The following is a 20,902-nucleotide window of genomic DNA, read 5'->3' as shown; positions in this document are numbered from 1 at the left end:
TCTCTCTTTCACGCACTTGTCATTTAACACGTAATCCAGTAACTCTCTGGCCATCTCTCCTACTTATATACCTTTTTTTTTATTATTATACTTATTCGCTGTCTCACGTATTTGTAAGGTAGCGCAAGGAAACAGACAAAAGAATGGCCCAACCCACCCACATACACATGTATATACATAAACGTCCACACACACACACACATATACATACCTATACATGTCAGTGTGGTGGGATGAAGTGTATATATATATATACTTCCCAAAGAAGGAACAGAGAAGGGGGCCAGATGAGAATATTCCCTCAAAGGCCCAGTCCTCTGTTCTTAACGCTACCTCGCTAACGCGGGAAATGGCGAATAGTATGAAAGAAAAAAGAAAAGATATATATATATATATATATATATATATATATATATATATATATATATATATATATATATATATATATATATATATATATTGTTTTTTACTTTCATTCATTTTTCATGTATGTGTCAGCATAGTATATATTTGTACAAGCAATTCACTAACTGTGTATTTCTACTGGCTTTACTTAGACAAGTATTGTTTTAGATTACTGGACACAGAGCATCACCTTTATGAACACCTAGGTTCCTATGGACTGTCACATATTTGTTACACACTCCAGTAAGGCTATGCTGGAGTGCATGCACTGCAGTGTAACATAGCATGTTCTCCAAGCACTAGTCAATAGTTTGGGCATCGTTTCTTACACACTAATGGGAATGGAAAACTTTTAACTAAGAATGTCATAATCAGACTTCAGTTTGCGACAATTGTATGTATTTAATATGATAAGCCTTTTCAGTGCACTTAGAACAAAAAGTGTTGAATGATTGACAACTGCAAGAAATTGTATTTGTGCATCATATGCCTGCCAAACCAAATTTCATACAGTAATTTTTCAGTTGCGACAGTTTCACATACGATTCAAAACTAATCACTTATAGTAGTATAGATTTAAATAAAGATTTCTGAGAGATGTCACTGTTATGATGTGGCATCTGTTGATGCCCTAATATTTCCATAAACTGTCTGCTAACCCAAACTGTTTCCAGAACTTAAGTATGAATGAGCTCATTATTTCAGTCTGTTTACTTTCTCTCCTTAATGTAATATTATGTAAATTAAAGCTTGAACAATGTTGAAGTAGAGTGTCTACTAAATTTATCAGAATATTGGTTTAATTTTTTTACTTTGCTTCATAGGTTCTTGATAAACAGTGTCTAATCTCGATATGTTTGATGAAAAGAAAGAGAGAATATTCCTCTTCTGGTGTTTAGATTTCCACAACGCTGTGAATTGTAATACAGCATAGTACCTGCATTCTCTTTATTGAAATTGATATTTCTATTAGTCCTTTGATAATCAAATTAAGATTGAGAGGTTAAAGGTTACTGACTGTCTTATTTCAGACATAAATGAATATCATGAACAGAAAAAAATATTGTATTATTATTATTATTATTATTTTTCATGTTTGCCGTTTCCCATGTTAGTGAGGTAGTTCCGAGAACAGACAAAGAAAAGGCCTCATTTGCTCACATCCACTCTCATTCTCTAGCCATCGTGTGCAATAAATCAAAACCACCTATCCACAACTAGGCCCACAGATCTTTCCAAGGTTTCTCTCACCTGCTTCATATGCCCTGATTCAGTCTGTTGATAGCATGTCTTCCCCTGTATACAGCATCACTCCATTTTACTTTGTTCATGCGCACCTTTCACCCCTCCTGGATGTTCAGTCCCCAAGCACTCGAAAGCTATTTCTTTCCATATTTCCATCTCCAGTTTGGTCTCCCCCTTTTCCTTCTCCCCTCCACTTGACAAGTAAATCCTCTTTGTTAGTTTCTCTTCACACCATTTCAGCACACCCTCTTCAGCTCTCTCAGCCATACTCTTCCTCATTGTTGATTACTCGATCAACCCTCTTTGCACCACATATTTTCCTCAAACATTTTGTTTTCAACACATTCGTGCTCTTCTGTATATTTCATCTGAACCTCATTACTCCTCACATCCATATGACATCATTGGAACTACCATTTTCACCCTCCCAGAGAGCGATCTCTCTTTCTACACATTCCTCACTGCCCCCAAAACCTAAATTTCCTCCCTCACCAACCGTATGACTCATCTCCACATCCATGGTACCATTCACTTACATGTCCTTTTTAGGTTTTTGAAACATTGCACTGCATCCAATATTTGTCCATTTAAGCTCACACCCCAACTAATTTGACTTTCTGCTCTGCTGAAGTGAATAACATTGCTTTTATATACATTCACTCTGAACTTCCTCTTTTCACACACTGTCCTGAACATAGACACCAAATTTTGCAGTTTGTCTTGAATCGCCTACCAGTGCTGTGTCACCATCAGTCAATAGCTGACTCACTTCCCAGGCCCCTTCAATCTCTATCATTATTAATATTATTATTATTATTATTATTATTATTATTATTATTATTATTTTTTTTTATTATTGTTATTAATATTGTTATTATTATTATTGCTGCTGATATCAGTATTAGTGTTTTGTGCGCTTCATTAGAAAACATTTGACGTGACGTATTTAATCAACTGATGACTTATGTAATGATTTGGCATGAAGATGGTCTTTTAGAGCACGTCAAACTTCTGGGAATCATGCATAGGATCTTTTACAAGATCGTTTAGATATAGAGGCAAATTACAGTAGTGTAGACTGATGATTGTATCTAAGTAGAGAACATATTATGCTAGATTATTCTGTATATAAAGACTTTTGGGCCTACTGCAATGTACAGAGAAGGGGTTCTGTCAGTATATTTCCCCTTCTTAAGGTCAGTTTTGTTATATAAGTGGATAGCTCTTTACTTCTGGTTCTTCTTTGAAACAACTCCTTACCTTCACTGTCTTCATGTCTTCGTAACTTCTGAGTGCCTGTTGATGAATGCAGCACCACTTTTAATAAGGCTGATCTTATATGGACTTTTTACAAGATATCATGAAAGGTTATGGGTGTGCACGAACTAATCCCCACCCTCCCTTCCACTTCTCTTCCCCCTTTAGAGAAAAATGGAGGGTGATTTAAAGGAACTTCGGAATATAGCAGTCTTCTCCTTCACTATGATGAATGCTATCTTTGTTCTAATTGTCTTCCTGCTCCAACTGAACAAAGATACTATCCATATCAACTGGCCTCTAGGCGTGAAGACAAACATCACATTCGACGAAGCAACCAGTGAGGTAGGTGGGCCCTGGCCTTAGAGTTCTCATCAGTGTTATGAACTTGCCTGTGATGTGTGTGGTGCACATTGTCTCCCCAACAGAAACAAGTTGAGATCGAGTTAAAGGAGCTGAGAAACAAATCTTTCTTCGGTTTCTTCATGCTCAACGCGCTCTTTGTGCTCATTGTGTTCTTACTTCAATTGAACAAAGATGAGCTGCACATCGACTGGCCACTGGGCGTCAAAGAAAACATCACAATCATTCCAGATACTCAGGAGGTAACCTGGAGCCCACCCCAGCCCCTGCTACTTGTGGTGCCCGAGAACTGGCACACCTGCCTCCACCAGTTCTCCCTCAGCTCCTTGTTCTTCAGGAGTACTTTGGGGCCTTATGGGAGGACTTCTTACCTTTCACGGCTGCATCTCTCCTTCAGCAGTATAGCCTCTGGAGCTCTTGACCCCCATTATAACCTTTTTTTGACCCTGCATGACATGATCCTGACCTAGCATGCTAACACTGATTCACCATGATACATTCCTGACTGAAACAAACTGATGGGTTATCATATATTACAAAAAACAGCATTGTACATTATTATTAATTCAGTTAATTACAGCAAAAGCAAAGCAGAATCAGTCAAGAGGCAGTCAAGCACCCATTCCATTAAAGTGGAATATTTTACTACTTTTACATAATAAGCATGTTTGATATGGGTGGTTAAGAATGTTTCTATAACAGTTTTTAGATTTTTGCCTCAGTTTATATGTTACACATCCATTTTTGGCCATCTGTCATCCTATATTCACACAAAAATAGATATAAGAAAGTGGAAATGCAATATTAAGTGTGTTACACATAACAGCTTGAGACTGCATGAGAACGAATGCAGCCTTTTTGTTTGTATTCCTGGTGCTACCTTGCTGAAGCAGGGGATAGCGATGCTATTTTCCTGTGGGGCTGGGTAGCGTGAGGAATGGATGAAGGCAAGCATGTGTATGTACGTAATGTCTGCGTATGTGTATGTATGGATATGTTGATATGTATATGAGTGTATGTGGGCATTTATGTACATGTATATGAGTGTACATGAGTGGATGGGCCATTCTTTTCTGTTTCCTGGTGCTACTTCTCTTATGTGGGAAACAGCGATTATGTATAATAACTAAGCATGCATAATAAGTTGAGAGAGCAGAAGAGGGTGTGTTGAAATGGTTTGGTGACATGGAGAGAATAAGTAACGAAAGATTGACAAAGAGGTAGAGGGCTGTCGATGGGAATGGATGAAGACAGCAAGTATGAATATGTACATGTGCATATATTTATATGTATGTATACATTGAAATGTATAGGTATGTATATGTGCGTGTGTAGGTGTCTATGTATATACATGTGTATGTGGGTGGGTTGGGCCATTCTTTTGTCTGCTTCCTTGTAGATCTAAATCTGTAATCGAATAATCAAGCTCTCTCTCTCTCTCTCTCTCTCTCTCTCTCTCTCTCTCTCTCTCTCTCTCTCTCTCTCTCTCTCTCTCTCTCTCTCTCTCTCTCTCTCTCTCTCTCTCTCTCTCTCTCTCTCAGTATTTACATATGTATATGTCCACCCGCAAGTGTAAAGTCACCTTTGACAAGGAGTACAATCTCATCAAATTCTTGTCACTCCAATTGAGTCCATCATTTCTTTGCTTCTAGAAGTCCTGCAGCCTCACGGTGCAGGAACCCCTTGATAGGAGGTTGTAGGTAAACTAGGACTCTTTTGGAGAAAGGGGTCCTCGGACAGTTTTCAATAAATAGATCAAGTATATACATATGTATGCAGTATTTTCTGTTTGAGTCGGTGATTTCCACTTTCTTGTATGTTAATGATAATAAACATGATGAACCATATGAAGCATGTCATCCCATGATACTTTCCGTTGTCTTAAATGAAGATTATTAAAACATTCTTATCCATGATTTTCTTGCTCCATTTATTAAAATGCATAATGCTGATATATTAAAGGAAAAACCTACCTTTAATTTTTCATCTCAATTCCAATCAAATTTTAGATTTACATATATTTTCCATGATAAACTTTATACTTAGCTTACAGTCACAGTCTGGTTACCTTGTGATTGGTGACTGATCCCATGGTGACTATGTCTTGAGATTCTTTTTCTCTTAGATGTCCCAGGACTGTCTTTTGACTGTTTGCATAGCATCTGTCCACTTGGTGATAGAACTTGTCAGTTACCTCCAACTAGTGACCATCTGAACCTGTCAGTTACCTCCAACTAGTGACCATCTGTAGCTAGTGCCTTTGTCTACTTGGTTACTACCCATATGGGTGACTGTACCCTCCTTTTGACTGCCACTTCAAATCACTGACCCTATGGGTGACTGTCCATTCCTGGTGATTATCTCTTAGCGACTGTCCCCTGATGAGTACCCTCTCCTGGTGACTCACCCCTCCCAGTGTCTGCCCTTGCTGCAAGCTGTCCCTTATTGCCCCTCCTAGTGATTACCCTTGTTGGTGAGTGTTACTCATGTGCCCCCACCCTTGCTACATTCCCTCTTGGTAACTGTCTTCATCTAGTAACTTCCTCTCCTGATGCCTGACTTTCTATGGTGACTGACCCCTCTTTGTGAATGTTTCCTCTTGGCGTCTGTGTCTCTTGGTGATAGACCCATTCAGACGACTTTCATTACCACCTCTTCTTGGTGACCAACCCTTTCAGGAGGCTGCATGAACCCAGTGACTGCCAGTACATGGTGATTACCCCGGCCTGGTGACTATCCCAAGTATGGTATCTGCATCGCTCTTGCAATAACTTGGTGACTCTTTTCCCTAATGACAACCTTTACCTCATGACTTGCCTTTATATAGTCACCACTCTTAGCTTATAACTGCTGTCACTTAGTGACTGTTTTTACCTGTTGACGACCCTTACCCCCTGACACCCCTTACCTGGTGACTGCCACTACCTGGGACTGCTTCTGCTTGGTGACTCCACTTGGAGACCCCTCTTACTAGTGACTGCCCTTTTCCTGGTACTTGTACCTAGCTAGTGACAATCATCACATGGTGACTGCTATTAATGGGTGGGTGATCCTGGTTACTAACCCTGCCTAGTGAGTGTGTAACCCAACCTGGTGACTGTCTTTACCTCATGTTATCTATTACTAATGCCAGTTGGTGACTGTCCTAACATCTTGACCAACCCCACTCTCCTCTCTGACTGACTGACTGACTTGACTAAGTGACTGATCTTACTCTATAATTGACTGGCTGTACTCCTTGAGTGATTGACTCTGCCCTGACTGACTAACTGTATCCTATGACTGACTGGCTATACCCTATGACTGACTAGCTTTGCTATATAACTGACTGGTTGTACCTTAAGGCTGAGTGGTTCTGCCTTATGACTGCCTGGCTTTACTCTGTCTGACTGGCTATACCCTATGATTAACTGGCTCTGCTGTATGACTGATTGGCTTTATCCCAAGTGATGATTGACTGGCTTTACTCCATGACTGACTGGCTACCTTTTCTTTAACTATCTTTACCCTGTGACTGACCAGCCATACTTGATGACTAACTGGCTATACCCTGTGATTGATTGGCTTTACTCTATGACTGACTGGTTACACCGTATGACTGACTAGCTCTATCCAATGACTGACTGGCCTTACCTAATGAGTGACTAGGTCCACTTTATGATTGACTGGCTTTCCCCTATGACTGACTGGCTTTACCTTATAACTGACTGGCTTTACCATTTGGCTGCCTGGCTCTACCCTATGACTGATTGGCTCTTCTCTATACTTGATTGGCTGTACCGTTTGACTAACTAGTTTTACCTTATGACAGATTGGCCCAAACCTGTGACTGACTGGCTCTTTCCAATAACTTTTTGTTTACCCTGTGAGTGACTGAGTCTACTCTGAGTGACTGGATCTATCCTGTGACTGGCAAATGCTACTGTATGATTGACTGGCTATACCTTGTGACTGTCAGGCTCTACTCTGTAACTGATGGGCTTTACCCTATGAACAACTGACTGATGCTACCTTGTGACTAACTGACCATGCCATATTAATGACTATTGACTGACCCTACCCTGTGACTGACGACTAATTGAATGATGATACACAATAATGAATTACTAACCGACTGATTACACACTATGACTGACTGACGTATCCTACTCTGTGTCTGACTGTTCCTATCCTATCACTGACTGATAGACCTAACCTATTACTGATTGGCCCTACCCTCTAACTGACTTGACTGATCATACCCTTTGACTGACAGACTTATCCTGCCCTATGATTGACTGACTTTTCCCTATGACTTGACTGAGTGACCCAATTCTGTGACTTACCCTGTAACCATGGACAGTCTATACCCAGTCCTGAATAGCCAGTTCTCGCTGATGTGAGACTTCTGATTGGCCTGAATAACTTGATATTTATTTTGTATTATAGTAAACTTCATCATTAATGAAAAGAAAATTATTTTTTCATTTTTAGTTGTGGAGCAGATATTTACGTATTTATTAAAAGTTATTAGTCAGGTATCCAAAGTTTACCTGTTGTGCTGAAAATGTTTATAGGGATAGATCATAAGTTTTATGTTTATGAGAGATTTACTTATTTCATGAATCCTACATTAGCAATTATTGTTACTTTGTGGTAGAATGTGCAACAGTTGCAAAGTTATGTTCATCATCCAGTTGACCATTGAAAATGTATGAAGTTCTTACTTTCAAAGTGTAATAATCAGAATTGCATATAGAAATGCTGTACTTTAACCTATAACACAGTATCTTAAAAGTTATATTGACTACTTTTATACCCTTCAGGTAGCATGAAATTGATGAACTATTACACAGCAGTCACTGATGCATTACATTTGATTCAGAGAACTGAACTATGAATTTGTTAGTTTTCAGTCCTCAAATGGTAATAGATTTTAGGGATAGTAAGAAGGGCTCCCGTATATTGTATGTTGAGGAAAGAAACACAGGAGAGCATGTAAGGATGTAACCATAGATCAGTGTATATTATTTATGATACTACATTCATACATATCACATTTGCTGATACAACTGCCTTCCTTGGCTATGGAATTTGACTTTAGTTCCTAGCTGCTCTCTAAAGATTTGTTTCCCAGAGTGGTTTAGGCATTTTTTCTCTTAAAATTTTCATTTGCTATAGTTGATAACATGCCTCAGTAAATATCACTAATCATTTTTAAAGCAAAATCTGCTCATTAGTTGTGTTATGTAGGTTTTTGGTAATCTTTGATAGGACATTCTACCATGCTCCATTTTTGCAGCGAGAACTGGCTTTGACATAACCAGTTTCCCTTTCAGATGTGAACTAATCCTCATCTTGTGTGCCCACAGTGCATGCCGGCTCTGTGAATGGTGCATGGTGTTCTATGGTTGCATGAATGTTATAGTCATTTCGTAGTCACAGATGTTTTGTTAGCCATAAGTTATTTTGCTTGTTTTACATAATTACTGTGCACAGGGAGGTAAATTTTCAGTCAAGTTCTGTTAATGAGCCTATGAAACTTACATAAGACTTTGCAAATAAAGAAAAAGTAGTTCTTAAATACTGAAAGTCTCAGTTTGTGAATTTATGGACTAAAGTATAATGCAACTATTGCAGTCATTATTGATATTTTCTTAAAGTGAAATTTAGTGTTTCTTATAATGTTGACAGAGCCATCCCGTTAGGAGCCTAGACTCTAACTATTAGCCATGTACATCACTTCTACATCCTCCTCCTCCTGCCACACCCTTAGGTGCTCATCAGCCAGGAGTACCTTCAGCTTGAGCCCATTGGTCTTGTGTTTGTGTTCTTCTTTGCCCTCATCCTCGTCATCCAGTTCGTCGCCATGTTGTTCCATCGCTTTGGTACCATCTCGCATATCTTGGCTTCTACTGAACTCACCTGCTGCAACAAGAAGGTATAACCCCAAGAATTTTGACCATGTACAAAAGCCTTTCCATTCATATTTTTGCCCCAAAATAACATATATGAATTTTGTTGGTCACTTTTGAGAGTAGTTTGTTTGTGCTGAGCTCCACTACTTTCTTGACCTCCCTGATGTTAATGATTTTTCACTTCCTCCACAGTTCTTAAATACTTCCCTTTGCCTCTTCTTTTTCCTTTTCATTATCTTCTTTATATTTCTATTAAAACCCAGCCTTGGTAAAGATATTCAACATATATGTGGATCATGGTGAAGTGCCTGAGGATTGGTGAAATGCATATATAGTCCCATTGTACAAAGGCAAAGGGGATTAAGGTGGGTGTTCAAACCACAGAGTCAAAAGTTTGTTGAGTGTGCTTGGTAAGTTGTATTGGAGGGTATTGATTGAGCGGATGAAGGCATGTACAGAACATCAGACTGGGGAGGAGCAGTGTGGTTTCAGAAGTTGTAGAGGATGTATGGATCAGTGTTTGCTTCAAAGAATGTGTGAGATATACTTAGAGTAAGAGATGAATCAGTAAATAGCATTTTGGATCTGGAGAAGGCACATGATAGGGTTGATAGAGATGCTTTGTGGAAGGTCTTAAGAATAAATGGTGTGGGAGATAAGCTGCTAAAAGGAGTGAGAAGCTTTTATCAAGGGTGTAAGGCATGTGTACAAGAAGGAGAGGAAAGTGAGTGATTCCCAGTGAAGGTCAGTGTTCGATAGGTGTGTGTGGTGTCATCGTTGTTTAATTTGTTTATGGATGGGCTGGTGAGGGAGAAATATGTAAGTTTTTTTTTTTTTTGGAGGGTGGAGTATGCAGTCTGTTGGGGATGAGGGGACCTGAGAAGTGAGGCACTTGGATATGGAGTGAAAAAGATTTCAAGTGACGGGCCTGAACATGCAAGAGGGTGAAAGGTGTGCATGGGATATAATGAACTGGAATGTTGTGGTATACTGGAGTCAGTTTGCTGTCAGTAGACTGGACTATTGCATGTGAAGTATCCATGGTAAACTATGGAAAGGTCTGTGAGGCCTGATTGTGGATAGGGAGCTGTGATTTTGGTGCATTACACATGATGGCTAGAGAATGAATGTAAGTGGATGTGACCATTCTTCATCTGTTCCTGGCACTACCTTGCTAGGTGGATGTGGATAGAAAGTTGTGGTTTCATTGCATAACACATGACAGCTAGAGACTGAGTGTGAACGAATGTGGCCTTTTTTGTCTGTTTTCCTGGTGCTACCTTGAAGCTTTTTTTTGGTGGGGGGGTGTAGTGATGCCATTGAATATTTAAACTTGATAAGAACATTTATATTATATTTATGGCTTTTTTCATAATTCATAAAAATGTTAATTGTTCAGTAATGACTTAAGCATTATAGAACATTGCACACCACAGGCTTTATTGCAGCATCCCACTGACCGATTACATCAGCACCAGAAGTTTAAGCATGTGACACTGACCTCTTTTGTTCTCCCCTACCAGGCTGAAGATGCCACTGAGGATGCTTTCATTCAGAAGAATGCTGTTGACATTGTCCGTCAATTGCAAAGGCTGAAAGGCATTGATGGCGACTATGATAGTGACAGCGTCCAAGGAGGGCAGCTTGGAAGACGCAAGACCATCCACAACCTGGAAAGACACAGACAGAAGAAACAGGCCATTGGCACTCTTGATGTGGCCTTTAAGAAAAGGTTCTTCAGTATTTCGGCTGAAGCTGCAGAGAATGGATTGGAAACTGGTGTGTACATGATTATTAAGAGGAACATGTTATTTGGTCACTGTGTTTATACCATCTTCTCTGTCAATGAATCTCGCTGTCTGATTGTATATTACATATATTCTCCAGTTTTACAAGAGAGTATCTAATGAACTTCAGACCACACTTTTATAATCTCTTCTGTAATCTCTTTTATAATCTCTTCTGTAACACCTTGTTTATCTCAGTTTTTCCATACATTGTCATTGCAACTTACCTTGGGTCTTTTACTCTGCATCGCTTGTTTCTCTCGCCTTTTATTTTATATTTTTCTCTGATTTGCAGTTTTTAACTCAATCCAGTCTCCTTATTCAACATATACATTTCAGAATATGTCTGACATTCCTTTATTCTGTTTATGTATTATGTTGATATGCACATGCTTTTCACTAACATAGATTTATCAGTATCTTCCATGATATGCTAGAACCTCTCATTGGCTTGTGTATATTTTTTCTAAGTTGAACATTGTTTCTCATTATTTTTAGAACTGAGACCAAATCCATATGTGACAAATATGATTTTGCACTTGAATATACCATTGTGAGTGTCCAGTGAACAGTGGTGTTATTTATTTTGTGTCATTTTCTTCCCATAGAGACCCCAGTGCTGGGAAACATGCGTCGATTAAGCATGCGCCGTGAAACCATCAAGGCTCTTGCCGAGCGGCGTGAGACAGTGGTCCAAGAGAGACGGCAGTCCAAGATGCAGACTATGGGAGCAAAGAAGGTATGGCATACTGCAAGTTGAATATGAAATGGATTACGGTAGAATACTTTCTCTGCGTTATGGGTGCTGGAACATTTCAGTAAGGGAAGGTTGGGAGGGGCTAAGGGGAAAGATCTCATTCTCACATTTATAGTCACTGTTTTGAGAGGGGTCATCAACATCACCAACAGAAATACCGAGTACAATAATCTTAAGAAAAGGTAGGCTAATAGGTTAAATTTGAGGTGATTAAGTAGAACCCAAAAGGGCATTATCAGTGAATGGTTTGATTATACATTTTAGATGTTTGTAGAAGACCACATAGATTTGATAGAAGTATATGAAAAAAACAGAAATAGTAAGGTGAAATACAAGTAGATTCTATTTAAGGACAGTGTGTGGTTAAGTGGTGTAATTAGAAGTAGTGTTTGATCTTCCCTTGAATCACTGGTGTGGAGGTGAGGAATTTCTTGAACTCGTATACAAAACAGTAAGTTATTGATATATGGTTTCTATACAGAACAGAATTTTCATCTAGGGAATTCCATAATTTAATTGTCTATAGGATGATATAGTTTTCACAACAGAATGAAAAAAAATGCGATTGATTGGTTTATGGATGAAAGGAAAGGTAACAGTGATGACAAGAATCATAGACAATATATAGTAGATGGTTGGCTTTTATTCTAACACTTTATTGTTTTGTAATTAGTGTTCACAACTTAAAATTATGCCAAGTAATTCTGCCAGAGAGGACTTAATCTTGGAAAGAAAAGTCAGGCTTTGACAAGAAATCACTAACATATTCTGTTTCCCTCATACAGAGAGCTTCATTTGCAACTGATGTAGAGACCATATAAATTTTTCTAAGGTAACCGATTAAACAAGAAATTTACTAGTACCTGCTTTGGTCGTTTTGTTAAAGTCTGGGTGTGAGATAGTTGTCCTTTATGCATAGTTGTGGTGGCTTCATTGAGACTTGTTTACTTATATAATTCACCTATAGTTATTGGTGTCCTTTGCTGTTGAGGAATATTTCAAAAATTGTTTTATCATTCCAGGTAATGTCTAAGTACCATGATATTTAAAGGCATTTTTTTTATTTTAGATATGATTAAATGATTGTGATCTGCTTACGTAATGGACCTTTATATTTCTTTTTACTGGTGCTTTTTATTGCTGTTTTGTGAAACGTCTTCTTTGACCCTTCTTGAGGTCAAAGGTCGGTCCTGTGCAAAACTCATGTGTGAAAACCGTTGTCCCTATACCTCTTTTCATATGTGTAACATCTCATTTATTCTTTTGTTTTTGTGAGCAGGATTTTTTTTCTTATGCTTTGTGGCCATTATGAATGCTTTACCTGTGTAGTTATATTGCACAATGTGAATTTTTTGTATCTTCACTTATGTTGGGGTTTATGAGATAAGATACTAAATATTTGGTTTACCATACTGAATAGAACATCATATGAACAAATATTTTTATCATGCTTGTAACTATGTTTTTAAGTGACGTTTTAGTCTATTGAGACATTTACGAAGGTAGTTTAGTAAGAGTAATGTTCTTACCCACAAACACATGTGACATTTTATTGCATATATGAGAGGGCCTGGGAAGTGAGTCAGTTGTTGTTCTCTGATGATACAGCCCTGGTGGATGATTCGAGTGAGAAACTGCAGAGTTGGTGACTGAGTTTGGAAAAATGTATGAAACAAGAGTGTTGAGAGTAAATATGAATAAGATTAAGGTTATTAGGTTCTTATTACCACACCTTTCTCTGACCCTTTAATTTAATTACTTACTAGATCAAAAACCACCTCACACTACTTATTGTCCTTAAACATTTCATCTCCGACACATCCACCCTTCTCCACACATCCTCATCTCTCGCTCATGCCTTGCGCTCATACAGTATTGCTGGGACTACTATACCTTTAGACATACCCATTTTCACCCTCTCAGATAACTGTTTGATCCAGTAAGTAGTGAAAGGGTAAGAGAAGGTGTAGCCATGAAAAGTGTGGTTGAGAGAGCTGAAGAGAGTGTGTCAAAATAGTTTGGACGCATGGAGAAAATAAGTAAGTAAAGGTTGACAAAGGGGATATGTGTCAGAAATGAAGAAAACATGGACAATGGGGAGACCAAATTGTAGATGGAAGGATGGAGTGAAGAAGATTTTGAGTGTTCAGGACCTGAACATGCAAAAGGGTGAGAGACATGCACAAAACAAAGTGAATTGGAACAGTGTGGTGTGCAGGGGTCTACATGCTGTCAGTGGGCTAAACCAGGACATGTGAAGTGCCTTGTATGTGGAGAGGGAGCTGTAGTTTTGGTGCATTTCCTATGACAGCTAGAGAATGGTTGTGAACGAATGTGGCCTTTTTTTTGCCTTTCCTGGTGCTACTTCACAAATATGGGAAATGGCAATCAAGTATTGAAAAATATTATATATGTATATAATGCACCAAATGGCATCTTTTACTTTAGTAGCAGGTTATAGTCATCCTTAATTCCTTTGAATTCATCTATGACTTTTAATACACCAAGTTATATTCACCTTTCACTGCCTGTAATTATATCTATTACTTTTGACATACCAGGTATAATCACCTTCACAGCCTCTGAATATATCTGAGATGCTTAATGCAACAGGTTATGATCACCTTCACTACCTGTGAATATATTTATGACTGACCACACTGGTTTCCTCTATAAATTAACCTTCATTCTTGAAGGTCCTTAATTTGCCTTTCAACTCTTGCATGCATCACCTATCATATTTAATCAGGCATGTGCATTAAGTCTTATTCCTTATGATTAATTAAGAATGTACATAATACCTATAATCAGTATCTCATATGTGAATTATTTTATCCAGTGTGATTCTCCTCTGTTCCCTTTCTCTTCTGAACCTTTGTACCTTCAGTGGAGACAAGGTTACTTCCTACAGATCCATACTTAACATTTATCATTCCTACAAGTGATACTTCTGCACTGCTGTGACTGGCATCAGCTCATCCACCTTGTAATACAGTACAGTACTCATGCCCATGTGTACATCTAGCAGTACAATGACCCCCTTTTACACCCTTTCGTGCTCAACAGTAGTGTGTCCTTAGGTAGGCTGCAATATTCGAGTACAGTGACAACTCCAGCTTCTCATGTTCCTCGAGCACTCTGACACAACAATAGTGTCACTACACTTGTTATCTTTCACAACTTCCCACACCCATTTGATGAATGGCTGAAACAATTACCTCTTTAACTCTGCAGAATGCCTCAGTAATGGCTCAATATTCATTGTGCATTGCATACCCAAGCATGATACCAAGCCAATTGCCTTTCTCAATCCAATGATTAGCATAGTAATGAGTTAACAACTGTTTCCCAACCATTAACCTGGAACAAAATGGACCAGACTACCCTGACATGTCTGTTACTCAAACCCAGTAATGATCTTGCCCATCATACTCTCCCAGCTACCCCAGGCACAGTGATAACTAAACTACCCTTGATCATCTGACATGACTTATGACTAAGGTAACCCCTTTTCATCCAACATTCCGCAGTGTTAGTGGCCCAGCTACTCCCGCCCACCCACTAACCACCCAGGTGCTGATCTCATTGTCACCACCGCTAATTTTTCCATGATTCTCCTTCAGCCTCGATCGCGTTCCTCCATCACCTCGGGCATGGACCACCAGAGGCTCTTCATCCCTCACTCTAGCCATCCCTACCCTTCACATCACTTCTGAGTGGTATATCTCTCCCCCCAGATCGTGTCTGCTGTAGACCTGCCTCTAACATCCATGCCTTTGCCTTTCCAAGTCTGCCTTTACTCATATTATTAGCTTGAGGTGTTTTATTGAAACACCCATTTCCTTCATGTTGCTTCTGTACCTTAAATTTGCCTTTCTGTGTTTTTCTTAAACATTCTGTTCCATGATATACATCCATATTGATATATTGTTTCTTGGTTACATTTCTCATGACCTCTCTCAACTCCAAATGCATTCATATCTGAGATATAGTTTCTTGTGGTGTCTTTTCATTGCTGGTATATCTCTGTAGTATATCAATAACACCTATGCTTCAGCTCTTGCTCACTACCTAACATGATTCACACACACATCACACTTCTTTTATTGCAGTGGTTGTTAGTTTGTACCTATGTTCATTGATTGAGTATTGTATCTGTATAGTAACATCATTTATTTAGGAAATTAATTAATACCCATTGGAATATTTGTTCACTTGTTTGCAGTATGGTTTTGATTTCTAACCTGTTACAGATCTATTGGAATAGTTGCTTATTCTTCCTTGGTTCCTGGTTCCTGAATACCTATAGCATGTAGCCTGTTGTAAATTCATGTTACATTTTGTAACAAAATCTTTCTCTAGTGATAAACTTTTTCTTTCTAGTTATTTCATTGTCTGCCACCAACCGGTGAACTCTTTTTCTACTGACTAATAATTAAGATAACTAACAAGTCTAACTTAATCTCGTATCTTCATTGAGAATTACAGGTTTGAGATTACTTTGCATGAGTTGTGTCAGTTCTGTAACTCTTTTTAGAAGGTAACTGTATAGAAAGTAAGGAACACAAGTGGAAGAGAGCATGTCTGAGGAGATGGAGGAAAGTACTGTCATGTGCTATGGAAATTATTAGCTTTCACACTGATTAGGCTAAAATTTTGGAAGAAATAATATTGAAGAGAAAAATAGTGATGAAAGATGATACAAATTATGACAATACTTGAGTGGAAAAAAAAATTGGGATCAGTGAGCATACTGAGTGGAGTAAAATTAGTCAAGATGAAGTTTAATTACAAGAGAAAAATAATGTAAAATTTAGGAATCAATGGCAAATGATGATTGAAGATATAATGACCAGATTTCATATTAGAAGAAGTACCTATTGCAAAAATGAAAACTGTACCATACTAGATAATGGCATGAATAAAACTCGATTAGACTGAGAAAAGGTAAAGACAATTCAAAATCAAAATCTTCAAAAAGATTTTTAGTAGTTACAAGGGTAAGGCACTTCCTGATAACCAGCCTGATTGGTAGGAGTACAGCAAGAGTTGGGAAGACAGAGGTAGACTTGTGAAAACTCCTCCCTGCAGGCTATGAATTATTGTTGGCTTATCGTCAGAGATCATGAGACTGTTTTGGAGTGCAAAAGCTGTTCGCTTAGCTAAACACATCAGAACATTAGAGTTGTCGTGGAAAAAAATATTCTAGTAACTGGAGGCTAATGTAATTACTAATTTCAAGTAAGGCTTATGCAATATCAACAAATACATGAGAAGGTGTTTGAAGGACTGAAACTGAATACTAAAGTTGGAGGTGATAGTAGCAATAGCATTTGCTGTGGCTGAGATCATTACGTGGCCATCTGCATCATGTGCAAAAAATACCAGAACACTGAGAATTGAAACAACAAAGACATCTTCAGTTGCTGGTTTGATAATGAAAGATTAGAGAATTTGAAGAATGCAGTTTTCAGAGGTTTTCATGATTTTGTAGGTTAAGAGAAGGCTTTGCTCTTAAGCAAAATGAAGTGCTGGTATCAAAATGAGAAAACGTGAACATACAGTATTTGAAATAGGTTTGCCTTAATGATTTACGATAAGGACTGAAGTGTCATGTAGGCTAAATTATGTAAGCTTGGTTTTGTGAACTTTGGATGATAAACTTATAACTTACTGAAAAGTGAATATGGGAAATAAAGGGTGCCAACTCCTGTTTTCTGATAAAGTCCCTCAGTATGGGATGGGTAAAAACCATACTATATCATCTTGTGTTCCCTGTTAGTGTAAATAATGCATAATTCTTTATATACTGCCACTGCTGATCGATCCCTATTTCATTGTTTGCTTATGCTCAGCATTAATTCCTGCATGCCATATTTAGTATATATTATTAAGCTGTACAGTAACATATCTTTCTCGTCAGATCTTTTGACCTTGCTGTTTGACAGCTGTCTGTTTATTTTTTGTTATAATTGCTGACCACATTAATCAGTTCTCTCAGTAAACCATAATTTTCATGCAACAGCCTCGCACCCGAACGTCAATCGCATCCGAAGCAGACAACCAGCGTGTCTTCACTCCCACCGGTGGTAACATCAACGACGCCTATGAGTCGGACACTGATAACTATGGCATTCCACCGTCCGTCAGGAGTGCCCTCAGGTTCGCCAGGACGGAAGAAAATGTCATCTACAAGCCATAAACTGAATCTCTGCTCACATTGTTATTTAGAAAGTATAGTGTTGTGATATATATATATATATATATATATATATATATATATATATATATATATATATATATATATATATATATAGATATATATATTTATATATCATCGTTTAGGGACGGGAAGGATTATAAGAAAACCATGTTAGTGAATTGCTGATCATAAATATTGACACAAAAAATGTTTTAGATATGAAATTTTTTTATTGTAAATAGAAGTTCAATATCTTTTTGAAGAATGTATCCTCCTAGTGATTTGATAAAGTAATAAACTTAATGAAGAATTTTAATCCTTGAATCGCTTTATAATGATATGTGACATATTTTTATATGAGTATGTGGTAAAATACTGTACCAACAGAATGAGAGCTATTGGAGTAAAGCCATGTAGCTCAGTGGTGAGATGTTTTTCTCACTAGTTGTCCATGGAGATATCTGATATTCAGAAAATACTCTTAAATAGGCTTGTTTTCTGCCTTCCCTGTGCCTCTAGAATGATGACTCCAGTTAAACTATTGCAATAGTTCAGAGTGATACAGTAACGCTATAGATGTATCTCGGTTGTCATTGCATTGATATGATACACACCTCTGTGATTTCTTATGATTACTTTTTAAACTATGCAAAATATTTATAAAAAAAAAATGCTAAGTAGGTGGACAGGCATAACTGTGATGATGCAATAAGTCATGATTTTACATGACATTGCAAATCCTATATTTCTTTTAATGTTTCTTCTTGTTACTGGCAACTATTTAGTGGTCAGTGATGACTCTTTTATATCTGTTTGTAGTTGGAAAGAGAAAAGAAAATTTTGATTTACAGTTCATGACACACAATGCTTTATAATTGTTGATTTTAGTGTTTAAGATTTGGGTATTCCTTCTAGATATTTTGTAATGTTCGCCAGCTCCATTATGACTATTACTGCTGATTTCTTATGATTAGTCCAATGACCCAGTAGCAACCTCTCTCCTCCCATACTTCATGTCATGCCCTTGACCTGCTACTGTAATATTGTATAATAATGTGTATAAACAATAAAGTATATACTGTCTAAATGACTGTTCTGTTGTTACCCATTCTTTCTTGGCATATTTATTGTTACCTTATGGTGATCTTGATAGAGTAACGATAGATAAGCTGATCTGGACTTCGTACAACATGGAATACTTGATATAAGTAGTAAGCAAAAAGTTCTTTGTGACAAGCACAAGAAACGTTTCAGCTGATGTAATCAAAGAATGAGTGCAATGCCACAGTTCATTATTACACTGTTCAACAAACTTACTAAACCAACCAAAGTATGACTAGATTTAACTAGATCATTTTTTTGTCCATCTTTAATAGTTTTATGAAAATGCAGTGTAAAATATCACTGTTACTCAGTGATCAGGAGGAAAGAAGTGGTTTAACTTTACTTGCATGAAGAGGTGGATGTGGTTGATAATCATTTGGAAAAGAGACGAGGGTCTTAAGGAAACATGCTTTACTGAAATTTGTTCTAATCATAAGTCCATAGATTTACTAGCTTCAGTAAGCAAAATGACAATAACTCAGTATTCTGTAATATCAATGCTTTATGATAGCCCACAATATTCATTCAATTTTATTCATAGTTACGTATGCAACTGCAGCAGATCCCTTGTCTTAAATACTGCTCAGAAATCTCAAGAATAGGTTATAAATATATCGATGTCAAATTTGGTCGTGCATCTCAAAGCATCTTCATACTTATGGTATAGACCAATATGTTAATATGTTCTTGATGTTAACTTTTGTCCATGACTGGAGGCTTCAACAGAAAACGAATACATATACCTATCACTGAACTGCTCTGTATTATCAGATCATCATGGTTTCACTATTGCTCTTCTGTGTATTAGATCACATAAATATTTATGTGGCTAAAGCTACTGCAAATGACTGTGTAATGGGCAGTTGTTTTACTAAAGTGCGTTTACCTCTTTCTGATGGATTGGAAGATTTACGAAGCGTAAGGAATATTGTTATAGGAATAGACTGTTACTTGGATGACTCATTGTTATAGGGATAGACTGTTATTTGGATGACTATCTTTTTAGTGTAATGTGGGTTCATGTCTGTAGATATAAATTCAGCCCTAACCCCACCATTTCTGCCAGGTCACTACTATTATACTCTCAAACGTATGTGGTGGAAGCATAGCTGCAGAGAGATATTGAGGACACTGGCAAGGGAATAACTCACATCCCCCTGGGTCCACTGGAATGTGCACCCACATGATGAGAAAAACTGCAACAAGTGATAATCTCTATGAAGTTTATGTATATTATATTCTCAGCTAAAGTATTTTCAAATTTCATCACCCCCTCCCCACTTTCTCTGTCTCTCTCTCTCTCTCTCTCTCTCTCTCTCTCTCTCTCTCTCTCTCTCTGTCTCTGTCTCTCTCTCTCTCTCTCTCTCTCTCTCTCCTGGGGTATCTATAGGCCTGGGCTGCAGGGACTTTGCATCGGTATCCCCAACCTCTTAGTAAGCCTGGGTGGAAATACTTCAATACAAAAGTTTTCAACATTGATCTTAAGTCAAATTGCCCATTTTCTAGATTAGCTCCATCTACCTATAATTAATGACGAAATTGTGTCCTTTATACCAAGAGGGCACAATGATATCACAGCTTTTTATTGCAAAAGTTAAATTCATATTTTTCCAGGAGGGATATTTTTGTAAGAGTTTGCTGTGAAAAAAGTGTTGCTGAATAATTATGTGGATTGCCATGAATACATAAGGATTATAACATTTATAATTCAAATAGGTCAGGGTTAGACCTAACACATACAACTACTAAGGATGTTGAATTTTTTCCATATCAAAGAAGTTGCATAAGAAATCCAAGAATGCCTATTAGTGCCCACTTACAAAGCAATTACACTAAATTGTTTTAAGGACATCTCTTTATAGTATGAACTATTTTGATCTCTTTT

The 20,902-nt window shown here is 37.8% G+C and overlaps 1 protein-coding gene across 11 annotated transcripts in view; it reads left to right on the top strand.

Annotated features, from left to right (window-relative positions):
* The window catches only part of kkv (hyaluronan synthase-like protein kkv), a 105,050-nt gene extending 86,050 nt beyond the window's left edge, over nucleotides 1-19,000 (top strand). For 4 of the 11 annotated variants that reach the window (XM_071694795.1, XM_071694794.1, XM_071694789.1 and 1 more), the window contains exons 22-26: nucleotides 3,076-3,252; nucleotides 9,026-9,190; nucleotides 10,691-10,946; nucleotides 11,563-11,693; nucleotides 17,737-18,059. In XM_071694795.1, the coding sequence (XP_071550896.1) occupies nucleotides 3,076-3,252; nucleotides 9,026-9,190; nucleotides 10,691-10,946; nucleotides 11,563-11,693; nucleotides 17,737-17,913 (906 nt within the window). In that variant the 3' untranslated portion in view covers nucleotides 17,914-18,059. Of the gene's footprint in view, nucleotides 1-3,075; nucleotides 3,253-3,335; nucleotides 3,513-9,025; nucleotides 9,191-10,690; nucleotides 10,947-11,562; nucleotides 11,694-12,496; nucleotides 12,544-15,334; nucleotides 15,431-17,736 lie in introns of all 11 variants that reach the window. The other 7 variants (XM_071694800.1, XM_071694799.1, XM_071694790.1 and 4 more) reach the window with 5 other exon arrangements.
* Nucleotides 19,001-20,902: the final 1,902 nt, after the last annotated feature.

This window comes from Panulirus ornatus, chromosome 57 (genome assembly GCF_036320965.1).
Source record: "Panulirus ornatus isolate Po-2019 chromosome 57, ASM3632096v1, whole genome shotgun sequence".
Taxonomy (NCBI): domain Eukaryota; kingdom Metazoa; phylum Arthropoda; class Malacostraca; order Decapoda; family Palinuridae; genus Panulirus; species Panulirus ornatus.
The sequence above is the reverse complement of the archived record's forward strand: the minus strand, read 5'-3'. Positions and strand labels throughout refer to the sequence as shown.